Here is a 23,745-nt window from a genome sequence, read left to right as displayed (position 1 = left end):
CTGCTGTAAGCGAATTATCAATTCACTTTTCACTTTCATTAAAGAGTGAATAAAATAAAATCCGAATTCAATTTTGTAGGTATCTCGTAGATAGTGCCCCATTAAATTGGCAACCCTTGTCAAATTCGATTTAAATCTTACACACCTTCTTACACCTACAGGATAGGAATCATGATAACGTTGCTTATTCAGTAGTTATATTACTTAGACCTTACTACCACCGAGGCCTCAAGTTTAGAAATAAGTAGAAAATAATCGAAAGTATACACCTCCACATAATAAAGTGAAAAAAATAACATAAATTCAAAAAGGGAGAATTCAACCACAAGGACACCTATTGGATCCGCAAAAAAACACTTTTCTCCTGCCAAACATTTTCGCCTTTCAAATCAAAACTTATCAAAAAGTCTATGAATATCATTCGAAATGATTCTTTTTTCTTTTTTTTTTTAAAGCTGACCACATAAAAGTAAAGTAGTTAGGTTAGAATTTAGATAATGATGTACGCCTCATTTAATGAAAAAAAATATGTCAATGTGAACTACACCTTCTTTTTTATATTTAACATTAAAGTGACACTTATAATTTTGATATAGATATTTTTTCTTCAATGTAATTACTGGTTCTTTAATAGTGTTTCCTAAATGGCGAGTGTGCTATATCAGAGCACTTGTATCAAAGGAAATGTTTTGAAATTCTAAAAAAAATGTTGAAGTGTCCAAACGACACGTCTCGAAAAGTTGAAAAAATCTGCAATTTCAACAACATAGGTGGACACAAATGTGCATGGTAGATGTCCAGTTCTCAAGACTAGTACTACTTAAATGAAAACTGTCCTTGATTAATAAGTAGTCATATCTATCAGCAAACAGGAAGTGGATATGCTGCAGATCTAAAAAGATAGGTTGAAAAAAAAATAAAAAATGAAACGACATAAAAATCAGCATAACGGAGTAAAACATAAACTTGTTCTGAAACTCCTTGTGCTAGACTCACACATCACAAAATAGTCGCAAATTATGAAGGTGCATAGGAAAAGGGCTGCATAACTGTGATTATAAAAACCTGTAATTTCGGCAAGAATTGGCCTAATGGAACAACACTTATACTAGATCTGTAACTCATCATGGGTAACTCACATACCAAACTAGTTATGTTGGAATATACCCAAAACTTATTTAAGATATTAGATTTTAAATGTAATACAGAATACGCGCGTTTCGTGTACATTAAATTCATACGTTAAGGACGTTCACTTCTCAGTTTCAAAATAACAAGCTTTTCATAACACTAGAATATATTGTTAGGGGATTATTTAAGGAACCAAGAGAGGAAAAAACCCAAGTCAATGTGCATGTTTTCGATATATAAGTCATTGAAATTTTGACGGGGAAATGTTCTCTCTTGATTTTTCATAGCTTTATCATTGACAAGTTTAAGGTCTCAAAAACTATTAAAAAATAAAGATTTTATAAGACTTCTACAGATGGCTTCTATATAGTTATCAAAGGTACCAGGATTATAATGTAGTACGCCAGACGAGCGTTTCATAAGACTCATCAGTGACGCTCATATCAAAATATTTATAAAGCCAAACTAGTACAAAGTTGAAGAGCATTTATTCCTGTAAATGATTTATAAAATGAAAAATTGGAGTCAATGGGCAATTTTGTTTAGGTCACTTAAACGGATAAAACCAGAGGATTCCGAAAATCTGACAAAAATTCCAAAACAAGACAAGCAAACATCCTTAAAGTTAGAAACTACAAGGTTGAAGAGCATGTAAAATTAAGAGCTGCGCTATAAGCGCATGCTACGCCCGTTGCAGAAACTGGAATAATCCCCCTTTTTTTAAGAATAAAAATCCATAACTGGAAAACATAAAATCCGAAATTTATAAAAAATGATAGGTAGATTAAGTAAACAGATATAAACAATTCACCATAGTTTCATAAAATTTTGTGAAAGTGTTATGAGTGATTGTCCAAAAACTGGGAAATCCCCCCTTTTTTAGCATAAAAATTCATAATACGGAAACTTAAAATCTGAAATTCATAAAAATCGAAAGGGAGCATATATCAATAGATATAAACAATTCAACAAAGTTTCTTTAAAGTTGATGGAAGCATTTTTGAGTTATTGTCCAAAATAAGGAAAATCACCCTTTTTAAGGATAGAACTTCATAACATGTTAACAAAAAATCTGAAATTTGTAAAAATCGAAAGGGAGCTTACGTCAATAGATATAAACAATGAACAAAGTTTCATAAGAGTTGATGGAAGCATTTATGAGTTATTGTCCGAAAACTGGAAAATTCCCCTTTATCTTAGACGGGCGAATAAAAACAAGTACATAAATCAGGCTTTGTTATCAATCTGTACCTCTTGTTGAAAAACTATATTCCTTCAAATGTTATCAACATACTAGGAACATTACATTTACAGTACATAACAATGTCATTTCATGTGAACAGTGCCGTTGACCGCCGCGTTAAGAAGGTTAACCCTTCGTCGGATACGATCAAGACCAAAATTGACTGTTTACGGTTGAAATAAACGGTGTTTGTTTTAACCGGAAACCAAATGTTGAAAGATTCTCAAAAACTGTTATTCACGAAAAATAGAAAAATATGAAATAAGTCGAAACAGCTTTCAGTACAATGGACAAAGTACTTCTTTAAAGGGAAGCAATCATCAGGATTTTGTTTTTTTATGGAATGTGTACTTTATTGTGCTAGCTGATAAGTCTGAGTCCATCACATAAAATAAGGGATATAAATATTCGCTAAATGATTTTTTTTTGTGAAAAACAAACGTCTATTTAATATGTCCAGTCAAATTATCTCAACACGTCTACTAGACGGACAGCTGAGAAATTTTTTCATAAATCAGTTTACTTTGGAGGGTTCGTTTAATCAAAAATAACTAATTTCTTTTTTGGCAATGATTTTTATGTTAATGATTTTGGAGTTGCTTTTTCCCAGCAGTATTGAACACGTGAATATTTGAAGACAATTGTTTAAAACAGGCTGTTCCGCGTACTTTTTCTATGCAACATAAATGTTAATAAGAACTTCGTTTTAGAAGTTCAAGATAATTTTTCATTTTAATTTCAAACCGGATTTAATTTCATGTAGCATAAGTGGCCATTGAAACATAATTACCATTTCGTTTGATATTGTTTCCTGAATATTAAGCGTGCAATTAACAGAACTTGTGCAGTATATGCATATGGTTTTTTTTTGGGGTTTTTTTTGACGGATCACTATTTTAGTGAGTATTACACGAGTCATTGTGTGGCCCTTGATAGCTTACTATTCGGTGTGAGCAAAGACTCCGTGTTGACGGCCGAACTATATAGATATAGGAAGATGTGGTGTGAGTGCCAATGAGACAACTCTCCATCCAAATAACAATTTATAAAAGTAAACCATTATAGGTCAATGTACGGCCTTCAACACAGAGCCTTGGCTCACACCGAACAACAAGCTATATAGGGCCCCGAAATTACTGGTGTAAAACCATTCAAACCGGAAAACCAACGGTATAATCTATATGAAAAACGAGAAACGAGAAACACGTATAAATAACATAAACAAACGACCACTACTGTACATAAAATTCCTGACTTATAACCTATAATTGTCAAATATTTATACATCGTGACTTGTTTAGAGATTTTGTCTCATTGGCATTCATACCACCTCATCTTATTTATAATTAATCTTAAAAATTATCAGATAAGGTCTTATCCATTGTTAATTTAAAATACTGTGTTCTTCTAGACTATTGGCTTCGAGATCCATGAATTTGACCCGAGATCCATAAAAAAGGCGGAAGAAAACAATGGGACATTAGAGCCTAATTTGTTATTAAAGGTACCGGATTTTGATTTAATACGACAGACGTTTCGTCTACATAAGTCTCATCAATGACGTTTAGATCAAAATAGTTGTAAAGCCAAACAAAGTACAAAGTTGAAGAGCATTGAGGACCCAAAATTCCGAAAAAACGTCTAAAGTAATCTATTTCTAGAATAAAAAAATCCTTAGTTTTTCGAAAAAAAGCTTTGTAACAGGAAATTTATAAAAATTACCATATAATTGATATTCATGTCAACATCGAAGTGCTGACTACTGAGCTGGTGATACCCTCGGAGAATAAACCTCCACTAGCAATGGCATCCAGGGAGGACCTTAAACAAACAGTTAAATCTATCGAAAGCCAACTTGCAAATTTTAATGACTCTTTAATGATAAATACCTCGTCATAGTTATTGCGAACCCAATAATAATTTTCCATATATTCACCTGACAGTTACCTGTCCAGTTAAACTTTTGGCAGTTCTTTTGTCCCATTGAACAAATGCAATAGCTATTGTTCTCTGTGTAGTTTATTTACTGGGACCGTTAAATTTCTTGTAAGAGAATTCTATCACTTATTGATTAATTTATCTGAGTAAATAATATATCTGCTAAAAAGAAAGAAATAACATGTTTAACATTAATAACTGCTTGTGATTTTGTGTTTATTCAATAGAAACAATTTTTTTTTCAATCTGTTCAAAATAAACACTAATTTAATGATAAAAAGTTGACTTTTGAAAAACATTAGTATTGTTCCTATCGAAATTTGCATTTTTTGTTTTTTCGTTTAGTTATAGAATACTGAAAAGTTTTAATATAAGCATCGCCATTTATAGGTGTTTTTTGTCAAACACATTTTTTTAACTATGTATATAGGAAGAATGTAAGAAATCAACTATTAGTAATGTGTGAATTACAGTTAACATTCAACAGATTGAAAATATATATTATTGATATTGAATAAATACAAACTCACAGACAGTTTGTTAAATGCTAAACATATTATTATTTCTCTCTTTTTAGCAGATACATTTTTTACTCAGATAAAATAATCCATGAGTGATAGATTTCTCTTACAAGATATTTCAATGTCCTTGTGAATACAATAGCAATTGTATTTGTTCAATGGGACAAAAGAACTGCCATAAGTTTAAATAGACAGGTAACTATCAGGTGAATCTGTGGAAAAGTAAAACTAGATTCGTAATAGCTAGTTTTGTTTGGTACGTAAGATGCATGTTCCGTCTACATAAGATTCGTCACCTTCACTCGAGTAAAACAGTTTATATCGATTTCAACGAAGAAGAGTTAAAATACTGAAATTCCGAAAGTTTTCGTCCTACAGTGAAACATCCTCGTTCATTTTTAAGGACATAGAGGATTATGCAACCTCGCAGATAGGCAATTATTATACCACTGTGTTTTAATGAAATAAACAATAAATACTGCTTTGAGCTAGAGTCCTTGTCACTAAATTGTCAAACAGTAAAATGTCAGCACTGGAATTCAACACCTTCGAGTGATCGTCTGTAATAGTTTACATTGGTGAAAACTTATTAAGGATATATGCAAATAACCTTTCGAGTATTTAGGAGTAATGCCGTCAAACCTTGGTACGTCACATCCGAAAAAGGGTTGAAAAAAATATTCCCTTGGATTTGACAGTTGAAGGGAATTAATCCTACATTTCATTGCAGTAAAGCATTTCTGGTCATAAACATATATCTTTGGTGTTTCAAAGCAACATTACTTTTTTATTTGGTGTTTCTAGGTTATGAGGTGATATAGTTACTTAGAAAAAGAGGTGAAAATTTGATTGATTAACTTCCAGTAATGGTTATTTTCTTATATGCAATGAAATGTTATGTGAATTTTTTCTGTAGTACTGTACAGGATAATACTGACCCATGCCAAGTTTTTCTTTATCGATAACACAGATAACTTCTGCAAAATCTTTTGAAAAGTACAAATGTAACAAATACTAAATTATAGGGGAAAACCAATGCTGGTATAAAACCTTAAAACGAATTTCGTCACCCTGTCTTTTCAACTTTGTAGTTGTTTGGCTTTATTAATATTTTGATATGAGCGTGACTGATGAGTCTTATGTAGACTAAACGCACGTCTGGCGTACTAAATTATAATCCTGGTACCTTTGATAACTTTTTACACCACTCGGTCGATTCTACTGCTGGTGGACGTTTCGTCCCCGAGGGTATTCAATACTTCGGTGTTGACATGAATATCAATTATGTGTTCATTATTAAAAATGTTCTGTTTACAAAACTTTGATTTTTTCGAGGATTTTCTTATCCCAGTCATAGATTATATTATAGTTCGTTTCTGTGTGTGTTACATTTTGATGTTGTGTTTCTGTTGTGTCGTAGTTCTCTTATATTTGATGCGTTTCCTTCAGTTTTAGTTTGTAACCCAGATTTGTTTTTTCTCTATCGATTTATGAATTTCGATTTAGCGGTATACTAATGTGGCCTTTATTTACCTTAACCGTATTTGGCACATTTTTTTTTGGAATTTTGGATCCTCGCTGCTCTTCAACTTCGTACTTTATTTGGCCTTTTTAACTTTTTTGGATTCGAGCGTCACTGATGAGTGTTTTGTAGACGAAACGCGCGTCTAGTGTACTAAATTATAATCATAGTTACAGGGCCAATTTTGAAGCATTCAGAAAAGAGCATCAAGATTCATAATATCCTACTGTAATAACGAGCCAAGCAGTAAGACGAGTATGAAAGCAGAAAATTTATCTCATTACTATCAAATTGAGTCAGTTTATCTTTCAAAAAAGTCTGCCATATTCATCATACAACAATTCAAAAGACCAAATATATATATATATATATATATATATATATATATATATATATATATATATATATATATATCATGAAAATGAAGCAGTCTTTTTTTGGCAAATCTCTAGAGCGGATAAAGGATTCAATAACAAGTAACTGAATGGGTCTATCAATGCCTATGCTACGTCAATCTTTAAAGACCCAAATGTTGCAAAACACCTATCCTACCTCCATGACAAATATATTGTTGTCCACGCAGATAGAGCCCCAAACAACATCGTTTTTGTGTGTAAAACTCATAACATTAACAGCTTGATAAACGAATTAGGTATTGACAATTCACTTGGAAACTCAACATATACCCTCACCACACTTACCAAAGAGTAAATCCTGGATAATCATAGGTCTGTTCTATGTTCCTTTGGAACTTCAACCAAAGATGAAGAACTGGATCTTTCATCACTGTATTGGATACCTAAACTACATACGTGTCCTTACAAACAACGGTATATTGCTGAGTCTTCCAAGTGCTCCACGAAACCTCTTTCTAAATTATTAACATCTATTTTATCAGCAATCAAAGACGGGCTTCAAAGTTATTGTGAAACTGCCTATTCTAGAGGTGGCGTGAATCAGATGTGGATACTTAAAAATTCCAAAGATCTTTTAGAGTACATAGAATCTAACTCTCTTTCATCTTGTAACAGTATTAAAACATTTGACTTTTCTACTCTTTACACAAGTACATGTATTCCACATTCCAAACTAAAAGACTAATTGAAAGAGTTGGTATTGCTTTGCTTCATAAAAAAGAATGGCCAACGTAGATACAAGTATCTTGTCTCAGGGAGGGATAAATCCTACTTTGTAAAGGATCACTCTGATTCAAACAAAACATTCTCTGAAACTGATATTATCAAGATGCTTGATTTCTTGAATGACAACATATTTTTTTATGTTCGGAGGACGTGTTTTTCAACCGACTGTCGGCATTCCAAGTGGAACAAACTGTGCCCCTCTACTTGCCGACTTGTTTCTTTATTATTAATAGGCTGAATTCATGCAGGAACTTCTTAGGAAGAAAGATAAGAAGTTAGCAATATCCTCTTTAACTCTACTTTCCGCTATATAGATGATGTTCTTTCACTAAATAATTCAAAATTTGGTGACTATGTGGAACGCATCTATCCCATCGAACTAGAGATAAAGGATACAACAGATACAGTTAAGTCGGCCTCATATCTTGACTTACTTATAGAAATTGACAATGAGGGTCGGTTGAAAACAAAACTTTACGACAAAAGAGATGATTTCAGTTTTCCAATTGTGAACTTTCAATTTCTAAGTAGCAACATTCTAGCAGCACCTGCATACGGGGTATATATCTCCCAATTGATACGATATTTCCGTGCTTTCATTTCCTATCATGATTTTCTTGATAGAGGGTTGCTGCTCACAAGAAAGCTATTAAACCAAGAGTTCCAAATGATGAAGTTAAAACCATCCCTTCGTAAATTTTACGGACGCCATCACGACGGGTGTCACATGTGGAGCAGGTTCTGCTTACCCTTCCGGTGCACCTGAGATCACCCCTAGTTTTTGGTGGGGTTCGTGTTGTTTATTCTTTAGTTTTCTATGTTGTGTCATGTGTACTATTGTTTGTCTGTTTTTTCATTTTTAGCCATCGCGTTGTCAGTTTATTCTAGATATGAGTTTGACTGTTCCTTTGGTATCTTTCGTCCCTCTTTTTTAACAGATGGCAGGTGAACATTTCTGCACATAGGCAGACTACATATTTTGAAGTGAATGATTGTATTGCTCTTTTACTTTTTAAAATATTAGGCTTTAATCTTTACTTGATATAAACTCTAGATTAACATCCTTGCTTTGTATTCTTTGATTGTATACACAGGCTAAACAAAACCATCAAATATCTCAAGACAGCAAAAACAACTATTGACTCTAATACACTGCATTAGAACCACTGGGTCGATGCCACTGCTGGTGGAGATTTATTTCCCCCAGGGTATCACCAGACAAGTAGTTAGCACTTCTGCGTTAACTTGAGTTATCATTGATATGTTCATAATTATGAATTATTTGTCAACAAAACTGTGATTTTTTGAAAAACTAAGGCTTTTCGACCTCAGGAATAGATTACCTTAACTGTATTTGGCAGATTTTTAGGAATTTTTGGTTCTCAATGCTCTTCAACTTCATACTTTATTATACCCTTTTAACACTTTTTGATTCGAGCGTCACTGAAGAATCTTTTGTAGACAAAACTTGCATCTGGTGTAAATATAAAATTTCAATCCTGGTATCTATAATGAGATTATTTACAAAACAAAACAAAACTGATTAATTAAACTGTTGATCTCAAACAGCTACTTTGTGTCATTTATGCTAGTAGATTAGTGAAATAAGATGGTAAATTAGCAATCATACATTTATGCTAGTAGATTAGTGAAATAAGATGGTAAATTAGCAATCATACATTATTGAAATTGTGTACACATGGATTACCTGAAACTATACTATCATATATGTAAGGTCATATGAATAGGGTAGTTATTTTTCAATTGCTGTGTGAATGCATCAAAATTTTTCTATCTTTCATATCGTCATTAATGTTATTGTTAATACAACTTATACTTACATGTGACATCAATTTAACATCGTCAAAATCAAGCTTTCAAATATTGCATTTAGGGTAAACTCCAAACCCCAACAATGACAATGAACCAACTTTAAAAACTATTTTAAAGGATAGGGGGAAATACTGTTATGCTGTTATATAAAATAGATATCTAAAATCAGTTTTTCAATACTTTATTTTCTCATAAATGATGATTATCATTTGGAACTTTTAAAGTCAGCATTTTATATCATATAATTTACATATTAAATCATATTTTATATACAATTATATACATACTGTGTGCATAGCTAACAATATTTTTCATCTGAACACATAGAAGCAATATCATATTTAATACCTATTAATTTAATTTGCTATAAATACAATATTTGAGGATAAACCAAAGTTTGTATCAGATTTTATATAAAAAAAATATCCTTACATGAAACACTTGTTGATTTAAAAATTATAAGATTACTTTATTTAGCCCTAACATTCTGATTATATAACACCATTAAGAATATAAATTGGAAAAAAATCACAATTGGAGCTGCAGATTACAGCTATTTCAAGTATATATATTTTTTGGGAAATATAAAGTAAACTTTGCAGGTTTGACAGTAATTTGAATTTATTTATTGGTGATAGAATTTTTTTCAAAAAATAATGTTAAATTTTCAGCTCTTCTAATATTCCTAATAATTATTTCTCTCAGGACTATCAATGAAGCTTTTTAAGGAAGACAGTGATGTATTGAAGTTTTTGTGAGATAAATGATAAGAATAATGTTGGATTAATAACCTTCAATGAAAAACTTTTAGTCAAATTTAAAATGCTTTAAATAATTCTGAATCATGAAATTCTAAAAATAAACTAGTCAAATTAAAATTCTTTCAATAATTCTGAATCATGAAATTCTAAATGTAAACCATGTTTTTTTATAGATAAAATCAGTAAAAAACTATGAAAATCAAATATATCCTTCAATTAATTCATGTAAAAAATAAACAGAAATTCACTAAAGAATGTAGCATAAATTTGTAAAAGGGGACTATTTATTCAAAAAATTCTCTCAACATATAGAATTCCTGAAAAATACTTATCTTGCAATGTATATCATAACTTCATAACGAATTTCTTCTTATGACCCTTATCAAAAAATCTAACCCAAATACTACTCAAATGAGCCTAAATTGGGTTGGATTTTTATTTTCTTTCAATGATTCTTTAAAGTTGAAAATTAATTTTCATGTTGTTTAAAACAACCTGGACTGGGTTGCACAAATGTCAATTTACATTAAATTGTTACTGACTAATAAACACTTGAAATTTAAATGATTCTTAAGATTTGTTAACATTTGTGTATCCCAGTCCTAAAAAAAAATATAAAACAGAACATATAAAATTTACATACAATAATAAGTAATTATTTTGGCACAAGATAACATACAAACCCAAGATTGAAATATAGCTGTGCATCATGTTTAATATTCATTTTTTTGTTTGTTTAATACATGTAACAATAATCCATAAAAGTATATATGTTTAAAACACTGGTCGAATCACTTGCATCTTAAAATTGATTATGTGTGGTCATCAATGTCTTCTCTGATTTCCATGCCATTAAATTATTTATGATTTGAAACAGTAACAAACTCTTTGTATGGCAAAGCTATATCTTGATTTCTTTAAAAATGCACCCAAAACTACATTTTAATTCTAAACAAAATAAAAAAAACTTACAAAGCAAAATAGTGTTTTGCAGGCATGATAAGTGATAAACAGACCCTTTCAAATTTTATCATTGTCCAATTCTTATGTGGATTTTTTTCATTTTAAAATTCTCATGCTGTGAGTTGCAGAAATGAATTTAAATCAAGCTTGTCTTGCTAATATTGAACTTCAGACATTGCAGATCATTTGACTAGATTAGTAACTTTGCATAATTCTCGTTCTCTCGATTGCCAAGTCTAAATAACATTGCATAGTATAACTGTAAGAATAAATTTCAAAATGTGTGACATATTTTATATAGAGAAGTTTATTTATTATTCATAGAAGGATCTTCATTTATATTGTATATTGCTAACTACAACTTTTGTATTAGATCCCCCTAGGCTATAAGAAGGATAAAATTGTAAGCCTTAAATCTGATATTAAAGATCACTGTAATGATACTTTGTCAAACGCTTTAAAAAAATATATATATTCCTTCTTAAAGTTAAGATAATGTAAATATATTAAAGCTACATTATATAAATTAAATATTTTAGGGGACATTTTTTTGCCAAATTAGATTCATGAATAGAATGTTTACACTATTAAAATACCTTCCTTGTAAATGTTATAGCATTTTTAAGTATATTTGTTTTAGAGTAAACAATTATAAAATCTAACTCACTTTCTATTCCGGTGAGAACAGTACATCATGAAAATAACATAATCCTTTCTATGATCACAACTCTCTCTTCAAATGAAAATAAAATCAGTAAATATCAAAATGACTTAGTAAACAGATGAACACATATATATTTCTTAAAAACATCTATAAAAATGAAAAATCATAAACAACAAATAACATTTGATTGAAACTAAGAAAACTTTCCTGATGTCAAACTCCTTAAGAAGAATTTTAACCTTTTTAAGTTGTTTTGTTATTCTAGAAACATAACACAAATGCCAAGTAATAACTTGTTCCCTTTAACACAGCATTGACAGGTGCAATGTTGTTAAAAAATTTAAAATGTAACCTTCTCACAACTACTTTTAGGGTGAAAAAAAAGATTTTCAAGTGTACAATGGCATTTTAACTATTTCTTTAATGGTTTCAGCCTTATTTCCTTTTTATTTGTATAATGTCATGCTGATCAGTGATCTTGAAAAAGGGTACACATATGTACACATTCTAACACATATTGGTTGATTGTAGATCTTACTGCTTTACAAAATGGCATAACCATAATGCTAACCCCATGGTAAACTAAAGTGATGTGAAAAGGCAAATATTATTTTGCAGACTCAGGCTTATTTCAAAGACTGGTTTTCTCTGTTCAATGAACTTGTGTTCAGGTATCCATCAATAAATATTAAAGTTTTATGAAGATGGAACAAGCTGAGAATACACAATACCATGTACTCTGAGGTAAATCATTTTAAAGTAGTTTTTTCTATAGTTATCAAATGTACCAAGGTTATAATTTAGTATGCCAGACGTGTGTTTTGTGTACATAAGACTCGTCAGTGACGCTCATATCAAAACAGTTATACAGTCAAACAAGTACAAAGTATGCATGATGCATATTTATTATGAAGTGTTTGTTGTCAGAAATGTGTGCACTTGTCAAAAGGATTGATCTAATTATACATAGGTTATAAAACCAATGTTTGATCTTTTGTTCTTTTGAAGATCAACCCCAAAAAAAGGAATATTTTTAAATCTGCATTTCACATGAACGGTACTGGTTTTTAATGGAACAATCATAAAAACAAAGTTGAGGTTGTTTTCAATAGCACAAAATATGAACAACTAAAAACATAAATGAAATATTTGACTACATTCATATCATAACAATAAACTATATAAGATGTAGTGCTGATCCCATAGAAAATGAAAGACTTAAAAAAATACAAAATATATTATTTAATATAAAATATTTTCTAACATAAAAATCCCCAAAACTTACATACATAACATTATAACATACTATAATTGTATTAAATGTAATTTGCATACAGGGTACAATTTTAAAGCAACTGATGCCCTATTATGAAAAGCAATTATCTATTTGCATCCACTTTGCCATCATAAAATTTATACAGAATGCTGAATGTGAATTCAAAACTTGTATAGATTCAAAACTAATAATGTACTACGCAATAAATGTAGTATGTTCATAATGTAACAATCGCGTCATAATAATTATGATGTATCAGATTTGCTTTGCCATTTCTTGAATATGTTTCTTAAAACCTGATAATTTGTGCAGTCGTGAAATAAATTACAAATGAAAAAGCAATGATCTCTTTTAAATACTTGTTCCTTTAAACGTTTTCTCTTCTGTATGGGGAATATCATGAACTCTTGTTTTGTGAGCCTATACTAAACTCTGTTTTGTCTGCCTATACTAAAAGATGAACACATGCATTGTTCTGGTAAAACCAGAAAGGACAAACCACTCATACATTGTAACACAACATTTTTAGTCGGACTAAAACCTCCATTTTAGAGAGTAACAAGAATTCTAAGCTATTTGATTGGATAGCAAATGCATGATTATCCAATAGTACCAGTATACTGAATTTGCATATTATTGGTTTTCTTGAACAAGGCTCCGTTTCACTCCTTGACAAAAAATCTTTTTCCTTTCAAATATTGCACCATTTAACACTAGTAGTCAAATGAACCATTTACACAAATATACCATCTCATGATAAAGCAAACAGACTGGACTAAGAAAAAAACGTCTTGACAACATTTTGTCACCAAGTTATATCACAGTTTATTGCATCAATTGTTTCTGTTATCATTGTTACACATAGGCCATTCCAACGTTGGAGGGACCTTCCATATTTGTAATCACATTACCAAGTCTGTCTGGAAACTGTTGTGCTTTTGTCAAACTGTCAGCTTCTAAACTTTCATTTATCTGGAAAAAAATACCAAAATATATCAATATTGAGGTATATGAAAGGTGTTAATTCGCTTAAAATATTGCATTGGATATTCTCTTTGAATAAAAAAACACAATTTTAGCATGTAACTAAACAAATGCTTCAAAGTCTATCGACCATGACTAAGAGGGCAGGGCCAAATAATATGCATACAAAAGAGATATGTAAATGCTAAAAAAGGTAAATACCGAATATCATTGACCTCCCACTAGTGGTTTCCCTTACACTAACATAATCTAAATAGGAAGTTGCTAGCTATTTGATAATAGACAATCCTTGAATTAACTTACTTGTTACCTTTTCGAATACATATTGTTTAACTGTTTTCATTTTCTATCAATTTTTTTTTTCACCTTAAATAACTTTATAAAGATATTCTAAATGGAAAATGATATTCTTTATAATAATGATGTGCCTTACTGAACTTTCTAAACAACCTAATCCTGCATAAAACCATCTAACAGTCTTTACAGAGTAAATAATGGATGAAAAAAAAATTATTTATCTTACTAACCTCATTACTGTATTTCTGTACATAGCTGTACAATTCAAACAATGCATTGTCTTTGGTAAAGTAATTTGTGCTCATCTGCAAAAAAAATTTTAAAAATGGTCAACTCAAATAATAATAAAGAAGAAACAAAAGTCAAAGTCAAATAATAATGTTTAATTAACATACATATCCAGGAAAATTGTATGAATTATTATACCTCATTTATCATTATCTATATAAAATAAGTACACAATATTTTGACTATTTTTTTCAAATTTGAGCGTTGAACTATTGGACCAGTCAATACTTTAACTATTGTACCTTGATTGAACTATTTGACCCCAAGTGTCAATATATTTGGCATAATTTACAATGTACTACGGAATTGGAGGATTTTGAAAATACTGCAGAAGTAACAACATTGGGTTTTTGCTTTTTATATTGCGATAGTTGATTTATCACCGCCAATTATTGTCTGTTGTCTTTTCAATTTAATAAACCACTTACTGACTGGATACTTGTGGAACAGTAAGTTAATTGTCCCCTGGGATACAATTTTTGTCCTCAGCTACATCTCAGGACAATAGTTGCAACTCGGGGCCAATAAACTTTCTATTCCATACCCAGTCAATAAGTATACAATGTTTGTATAAAGATTTGTATTTATAAAATGAAACAGTCATAATTCTCATCAATGTACCTAAGCCAAAACAGTTTTCCATAGTTTAAATGATTAAAGAGGTTATTGAAAAAGCAATGGCTGTTATTGTGTCATTCCAGAAACCGTTTTACACTTTTAACTTTTTTGTCCTGATTCTAATGATATTTGAATTATCATGCGCCACAAATTACACAGTTTACAAGAGTTCCACCGTGACAAAACATATTGCAATACAAAGAATTTACATTAACATACCCTAGACACTTCAGCTAGATAGGCATTGAGATCTTGGTCACTCACTGCAGGCATTCTCTGTATATCCTCAAAATACTTTGAAACCGATTTCTTGAACACTGGAATATCTTTGGCAAATAGTAATTTATTTGATGGGGAATCCTAAAATGAATTTTGAAAGTCTCATAAAATTCAATGCACTTTTGTTCATTAACAAAACATCAATTTGTTAGAAATTTCCACAGCATAAATAAAAAAATTTATATTACTGACTAGAAACTCTTTTTTATTATGTTTGAAAATGTCAACTGTAAAGTTCAACTGTATTCTATAGAACAATTTAAAACCAGGTTTGTATAGTTGTTAATTTCTGTGTTATTTTGGTCTCTTGTGGCGAGATTTCTCATTGGCAATCATACCACCACTTCTTTTTTATATTGTTAGAACAACATGAAAACTCCTGCATGCATCTTTAAAGTGAAATATCAGTCAACTGGAACAAAAAAACAAACACAAAGGCCAAGTCATCAGGTAGTTAGGTATCAAATGTAGGATAAAAATTCACTGGACAAATATGCCTCCATGGTTAGAACGTTGTACCTGAGCTATTTAGTGATTGCTCCTTTAAATATAAACTATCATTTAAGTTTTTGAATACCTTACCTTACTCAAATTCTGATCTGATGTTGAGCAACTATCCATAAAACATTGAGCTACCACTGACAGACATGAATCTACTATATTGGTCTTGTGGATATCAAATACAAAGTCTGGATTCTTAATTATGTTCACCCAGAACCTTAGTAACAAACTGAAAAATACATTTATAGTACACATAATGTATTGTAAAATTGCCTCAACCTTGCTTTAATTGGGTTGCTAGGAATCAGTTTAAGAAATCATAAATTTAGTGAAATGCATGAAATTTTTCTTTTTTAAATAGTTTGTGATATAAAGAAATAGCTGATACAGATTCTTGTACATAAATGAAAACACTTACAACTGAATAACAATGTATAAATTGCATTACTAAATCGGTTGTTTAAATTTCACTTTAATGGCAGGTTCAACTAACATTTACTGTGCTTATCCAATAACCTTTGCAGTAGTGAATTACCTATTGCCTGACCAGTTTAAAAAATTGTCAATACAATTTGTCCATTTAAATTGTACAATAGGTATTGTGAGAGCTATTATTAACAGGTAGTCATTTAACTACAGGTTTATTTACCTGGTTGTTTTTGACAGAGCTAATTTAAATGAATGATAGCTAGCTTGCTTTCCTCATGTCCAATGTCCTGAATGGACTATTCTATTTAGGTATGGGACATTTTACATTTAATACACTATTTGTTCTTTCTAATAAAGATATTTATTGAAAATTTATTTATTTTGCTTACAATCACAAATAATCATTGCTGGTAAATCATACTTTCATAATGAAGAATAAAGCACTGAAATTTCTATTCACTAAGCCATTTGTACTTTTTTTCATATATTGAAAATAACTTTTTAACAGTAATTCCAATTGGAGTAGATCCTGAATATTAAATGAAACTTAGCATCACTACTATTCCATTTCAGGAATCGTAATATAACATGAAGAAAATATATCCCATTAGAGAACACCAAGCCACACATAATTCATCTTGTAGAATTATTCACAATTAGATGGGCTATCCAAAAAAATCTGTTTCACAAACACTTTAATTCCATATCAGGAATCAGAAACTTAAAATACATCCCACATTAAAAACACCATGAAGCAAACATATATCTTCTTTTTTTATAAACTAAATTCACTGATTGACATTTCCATCTTGACTTTTTAGAGACACAAAAAGAAATAGTTTAAAATGTCCAATATCTAAATAGAATAGTCTATTCAGGACATTGGTCATGATAAATGAGGAAAGCAAGCTAGCTATCAGTCATTTAAATTTTACCTTTAAGGAATAGTGAAGATTTTTTACTGGGTAGTTAAATGACCACCTGTTGATGAGTTCTCTCAATACCTATTGTACAATTTAAATGGACAAATTGTGTTAACAATTTTTTATACTGGTCAGGCAACATGTATTTAAATACCACAAAGGTGATTGGATAATGACAGTAACAACTTCTGTTATATTATGTTGCTTATCACTTCATCTCTATCCCTAGGGTATTCAGACGGATTTATCCCAATTCCATATTTGTATCTGTAATATTATGGTTTTCAACATTTAACCTCTAACCCCAGTGCTATGATTCTAAATTAATAAGTTTGCCATTTTTATATTATGTGCTCGCTGCCTTTGACCAATAACGTTATCATTGTGATACTGACCTATTACATTTCCATGTGTATGCTACTTCTGGATCTGTAATATTATGTTGTTTGGCTGCATCGTCCAAGAAATCAAACAAATATTTTATCACAGGAAGCATATTTGGACTAGCAGTCAACACAGTTTTAATAAAATCATCAATATACTGTTTCAGAGTACCCTGAAAAATACAGATTTTGTGTTTTTAAACTGCACTACTCAAATGTTTATCATACAGAATGTATATTTGCCATGGTTGGTGTCTATTAAAAACCCAAACCATTAATGCTCCAATTGTGCTGTATAACATTAACTGTCAAGCTATACAAAACAAACACTAAATGGAATAGCAGTTGCTCAATTCAAATAGTGTTTTTGTGAGCACTTTTAATAGTTGATATTCCTCTAAAAATAAATGTGCCTGAACAAAGGAAACCCTTGTTTATTCTATGCTTGTATGTAAGAAATAAGCTTGTTTCCTATGAGTTGCAAAGTTAAAACAGCATTTTTGCATATCTATTGCATTGCATAACAGCATAAAATTTCAAAATTGATTTTAATAGTAACTCATTAAATGCAGGACAAAGATCAAATCCTCTGGTGACAGCTTACCTTTGTAGCTAACAATCTAGTAAGATATATCTCTGAACTAAGGCCTTTTGTCTGGGCATCATCAGGTTGTTTTACCTGTAATTATTATTAGAAAAATAATGCCAATGTTAAGATGTGAAAAAAAACCACAATTGTATAGATGATATTCTTTTCAATTGATAATTTATATACGATACATTTAAGATATACACATATCAAGACTTGATTATTTGGGAATCTCTTCATCAAAATTTTAGTTTTTAGTTGGGGCTGTTCCATTTAAACATGCATGGTGCAAATGGAAGGAAAATGGTGTGACCACATATAGAAGTAATTTTACAACATCCATTTTACTGTACAAGAAACTTTTTGACACCAACTACTAGTTACATTTCTTAGGTCCTATGCTAGTTTTCAGGAGAATGCCCATATGAACTTTTTATTGTTTCAGAAAATTTTAATAAATATCTATACTGTATGTATAGGCCTTTGTCTACTTATATGAAGTTGAACATTTACAAGAAAACTGATTAACAAACATGTGTTTAACCCTTTCCTCCATAATGTAGCCTTTTGACGCCACACCCTTTTTCTCTATAATGACTCCTTTTGATGCCTGTGTAAAACCTCAGTTGAAAAGCTTTGACTACGAAATGTGTGAATCAGACTTCATAAAATTTGTATCCAATATGAAAAGGATATTCATACGAATATCTGACTTAATTTTGTTTGATGAAATATTTGTTTTTCTCAATGTATTAATTCTTTAAAGCATATTTTCAGCATTTTATTGAAAAATCTTATGCAAATCAAGTATGCAAAAAAATAGTTTCCATTGAGGAAAGGTTTAAAATTATGTAGCCTAGGTGAATAATGTAAAGCTGCACATGTCTTCATAATCCCCTTCAAACAGCAAAATAATGTAAGTTTTGTGTATATAAAAGTATAACTGTGCAAAAAGTTTAACTCAGGTAATTTATTTCGTATTTATTTTGGTACACAAAATATTAAGTAATGCTGATTCAGTATAGTCATTATTGTACCTACCAGATGCCAGTACTTGGTACCAACTTCACTGTCTGTGCGTGTGATAGGGACGGCCTCTCGATTGTAAAATCCTGAGGAATGAACAGATCCTGTTAATAAATAATTGTTAGGATGTTTATACAGAGGTTAATACCACACCACCTATGAAGGTTAACACACCATCTATGAAAGTTAAATAATGATAGCATATGATATATGATATTATTTCTTAGTTTGTTCATTTAAAGAATGTTTATGAAATATTCAGGCTCAAATAAGGATATTTCCTACTGTAAATTTTCATTGTTTGATATGTTATAATTTCATACACTTCTTTGTTTTTTAAGATAAAATTGTAGATTTATTTTCATTTGTCTTCAAATAGTACACTAAGCTGTCATAAAAATTTCTTTACCAATTGCTCAGCTTTAAGTACTCAGTAAACAGGCAGTTGAAGGGTAATAGCTATCAAAATGCATCTCACAATTAATAAAAATTAATCGAAGCCTCATTACAAACAACAAGACGTTCTCAAGTGTAGTTTCCTAGTAATATGCCACGAACATTTTATACATGGCTTTTGTGTTAGAATATGTAAGTATTAGGTCAAGAGGAAGTTGACAAGCTATGAATCTGAAACCCCAACACACAATAAAGCATGTTCGCATGAAGCCTGACAAAAAATTGCAGGAGGCTCTCAGAAAAAAAGATATGGAAATTTTATTCCAACAGAAATTAGGAGCATAAACAGCGTACCCCTTCCTTAGAGCTAGGGAATTTAAAGATATTTTCGTGATTAATCAGAAGCAAATGATAAGTTGATCTAATCCAAATCCCAAGAAAACCTAATCTTAGATTTTTATCCAGTAAAAAAAGTTAGATGATTTACTTTTTGTGCTACCACCATATATTAATGATATACCTGAAAGTAAATTAAGGACAGATGAGGAGATGATGTTAGGAAGTTGTATCTTTTTGAATGGTTAGATGATTAACAATATTACAGAAAAACTAATACAATACATATACACAATAAGAAATTTAGTAATGTTAAAAAAATACAATAGATAAACATTACATGAAATAACTCATATCTAGATTTAAAAACAAATTCGATATTCATACAAGAATTACATATATTTAGATGAATGTTGCAAATTTAAAAATGAATTCTATATTTAAACAGGAATTCAGAGAGAAACATTTCTTTCAAAAATTAAACTTTTATTCTGAAACACAGTATTTTTTCTTATAACATCACTATCATTGATTTCCTTCATGGCTGAAAAATTTCTAAATAATTTCAATGACGATTACACATTTTTCTTTTTGCTTCTATTAAGAACAAAATTCAATTTGTTGCCATTTAGGAGAAGTCTTCCAGTCTTGACACTATAATTGAAACCTAATATTAAATGTCATCAAATATAAAAATATGAAAATGTGGAATGATTGTCCAATGGACAACTATCCATAAGAGAGCAAAGGAGGTTGATGTGAGGGTAATAAAGTTCTTCTCTAAAATACAAGCATCTCTTACCATTAGGAGATCTAGGCAGAGTTCGACACTTTTGGTACTGTGTCAGAACCACATCTGCACCGTTGCACAGCTTGTAGTCCTTCAACATGTTAATTTGCTTCCACCCATTGTCTTTCCATTTTAAGTTGTCCTCATCCTGCAGGGTCTTGTTCTCATTAACCCAATCTAAAAATATTCACATGGAGCAATAAAGTGATGTTTTAGTTTCATTTAAAATCACATATATCAATTAAAATAAGCAATTGTATAAATAGCTCCTTAAATTAAATAATATATGATATATAATAATCAAATTAATTAGAAAACATTTTATTATTTCTTAACCTTACCCAAAAAAAATCATGAAAGAAGGATAAAAGGAATCCCATAAGATATTGGACAGTACAACATACCACACCAACTACCGACATAAGACAATACGATTGATGTAAAAAGGTATCTCAAAACTGGGTAAAAATATCATTTATGTAATATAAAAAATTATCATTTTCAACTCATGCTATAACTTAGAATGAGCTTTTCCTTTCTGTCTGTCTGTAACAATTAAGCCTTACCCAGATCCAAGTCTTCCCCTGCTGGTCTGGTTGAGTATGGAATGTTACGGTATATTACATCCAACATTTTATCTTTCGCCTGAGTAATGGTATCACAGTCTAGACAGCGACATTTGTATTTCTTTCCTTCATATTCTACATTTAATGTCTACAAGAAAGTCAAACATTTTATTAGTAATGGCTGTGCTTATTAGCTTGAAATTACAGTTATAAAGTACTATTTTCAATTTTCAGTAAGTTTAGTGAATTATTTAAATTGCACAAAGTAAATTGTGTTTCTAGACACCATTACCCCTTTGTACTATCCCATTTCTATTATACCCGTAGCCAGGGGGGTTCCGACAAACCCCCCCCTTGAAAACAAATAAGCACTGTTAAAATCAATGTTCTGTTCCAATTGTGACTGTTACAGTCGAGTTCGTGAGTCCAGATAACCCAGGGGCCCTTGGAAATTCCTGGCTACGGGCCTGTCTATATTAAGTGAACTTTGGAATCTGGGTTGGAACAGAATATTGTCATGTTTTTATAAAGGTTCAAATCCTAATGAATATGTGTACAAAGATTCAAGTTAATGAGAAAATTTTGTAGACCATCATTTACCAAAACTTTAAACCCAACAGCTTGGAAGATGGAGGAATGGATGCAGACCACAAAACAAAAGGTTTCTGTCTAGATGTATAAAATAAGTAACTTTGAAGGTTGAAACTTATCTCAATCCAAATCACAGTTAGATATTTGACAACCCTACAGAATCCTCCTTTGCTAAGCACAAACTGAATATCTCACTCTGGAAATAACAATAACAACATTTAAACAATCAGATTCTTGTGAATAAAAATAGTACAAAATTTACATTAATCCTTAGATGTACAGGTTTATTCAATACTCACTATGGTTACAGGTTCCAGTCTGTTTTCTGTCCTTAGTAACCGGTCTTCTGACAAAGAGTACCTTGCATCACCAGTGACAGCATCTACTGGACCTTTCACTACTTGGAATTTTATTGCTTGGTACAACAAATACAAGGAGGAACCAGTTGACTCCTGAAAATTTAAAGAAGATTTATGTATATTGCAAAATTTTGATAAATTGACTGTTTTCAACTTGTATTAGAATGGTCCTTGACAAAAAATATTCTGTAACAGACATTGAAAACTAAATTTTAATATATGTATCAATTGTATTTTGTAAGAATGTAGTACATGTATCTTGATATTTACATCACTTTTATATAAATGTAAAGTTTATTGATAAAAAAAGAAATATTTACAAAATAAATAGATAAACATACCTCCAAATTTTTATACATACAGAGAGCTAACCAATTAGCCAGCAGTTTTTCTACCACTGATTCTGTCCTGAAATATAAGGAATAGATATTGAGAAATCTATTATAATTTCAAAATATTAGTATTGTCTTCTTCCCTGTACAGCAGAAAGAACAGAATGCAACACAGATGACAGATGATTTTTTGAAGTTTTGGTGCAGGTTTCACTTAATATCTAAATGTATTTCATAAACATAGCCAAAAAATGTAATTATAAGTATTGAATGCTTCTTTTTGTAAATTCCTTAGGGGTGTAAAGGCATTGACTGAAATACATTTTGTATGAAGCGCGAAATTGCTTCATTCTAAAAATGTGCCCTGTCAAAGCTTATAACTAAAATAAGCATTCAATACTTATAATTAAATTTTTCGCTATGATCATGAAAAAACGATTACTATCATTTTTTTATTTTATTTAACTGTGCACTTTATTGTAGAAGCGTATGTCATCATGAATGTTACAATAAATTTAGAAAGACTGTTGATTTCAGAATGACGCCAAATTGCTGTGAGCCAATCAAAATAACGTATTTTACATCTAAAGTATTTTATCATATTTAATTCCATTAAGCACGCCCAAAAATGGCATAGGAGATAAAAATGATGTATGAAGTTAGAATTATCTATAGTTACCTCCTCAGCATTAATTTTGGATGCTTTCCTTCCACTGACTTCTCTACCAACTCTTTTAATAATGACTTGATAATTCTATAAATTCAAATCAATACAATTGTCTTTATACATACTTAATATTCAAAACAATACAAGTCACATGTTGTGTGTTAACTAAGCAATAATTGCGGCAAACATTTCATGCAAGAAATTTACAGCATTTATTGAGGAAACTATTCTGTGAAATCATCTTCGAAACTTTCACATTTCACATTTTCACATTGGAGTGCAAAATTTGTAAGTTGCAATTTACCATAATAATCTAATTTTAGCATCAGGGTCTATGTTTGTTTCTGGATCGATTCTAATCATACAAAACCAAAAACCGATTGTAAAGTGCAATATC

The 23,745-nt window shown here is 30.5% G+C and overlaps 1 protein-coding gene across 4 annotated transcripts in view; it reads right to left on the bottom strand.

Moving 5' to 3' along the window:
* Nucleotides 1–9,495: 9,495 nt before the first annotated feature.
* The window catches only part of LOC143075957 (plexin-A4-like), a 124,237-nt gene continuing 109,987 nt past the window's right edge, over nucleotides 9,496–23,745 (bottom strand). For 3 of the 4 annotated variants that reach the window (XM_076251570.1, XM_076251560.1, XM_076251582.1), the window contains 12 exons: nucleotides 23,361–23,435; nucleotides 22,691–22,757; nucleotides 22,290–22,442; nucleotides 21,400–21,547; nucleotides 20,846–21,010; nucleotides 19,327–19,415; nucleotides 18,301–18,375; nucleotides 17,709–17,869; nucleotides 16,043–16,190; nucleotides 15,401–15,541; nucleotides 14,506–14,580; nucleotides 9,496–13,966 (listed from right to left, as the gene is read on the bottom strand). In XM_076251570.1, the coding sequence (XP_076107685.1) occupies nucleotides 13,850–13,966; nucleotides 14,506–14,580; nucleotides 15,401–15,541; nucleotides 16,043–16,190; nucleotides 17,709–17,869; nucleotides 18,301–18,375; nucleotides 19,327–19,415; nucleotides 20,846–21,010; nucleotides 21,400–21,547; nucleotides 22,290–22,442; nucleotides 22,691–22,757; nucleotides 23,361–23,435 (1,414 nt within the window). In that variant the 3' untranslated portion in view covers nucleotides 9,496–13,849. The remainder of the gene's footprint in view (nucleotides 13,967–14,505; nucleotides 14,581–15,400; nucleotides 15,542–16,042; nucleotides 16,191–17,708; nucleotides 17,870–18,300; nucleotides 18,376–19,326; nucleotides 19,416–20,845; nucleotides 21,011–21,399; nucleotides 21,548–22,289; nucleotides 22,443–22,690; nucleotides 22,758–23,360; nucleotides 23,436–23,745) is intronic. The other variant, XM_076251577.1, reaches the window with a different exon arrangement.

The sequence above is a fragment of the Mytilus galloprovincialis genome, chromosome 1, assembly GCF_965363235.1.
Source record: "Mytilus galloprovincialis chromosome 1, xbMytGall1.hap1.1, whole genome shotgun sequence".
Lineage (NCBI taxonomy): Eukaryota > Metazoa > Mollusca > Bivalvia > Mytilida > Mytilidae > Mytilus > Mytilus galloprovincialis.
This window is presented reverse-complemented; position numbering and strand designations above follow the sequence as displayed.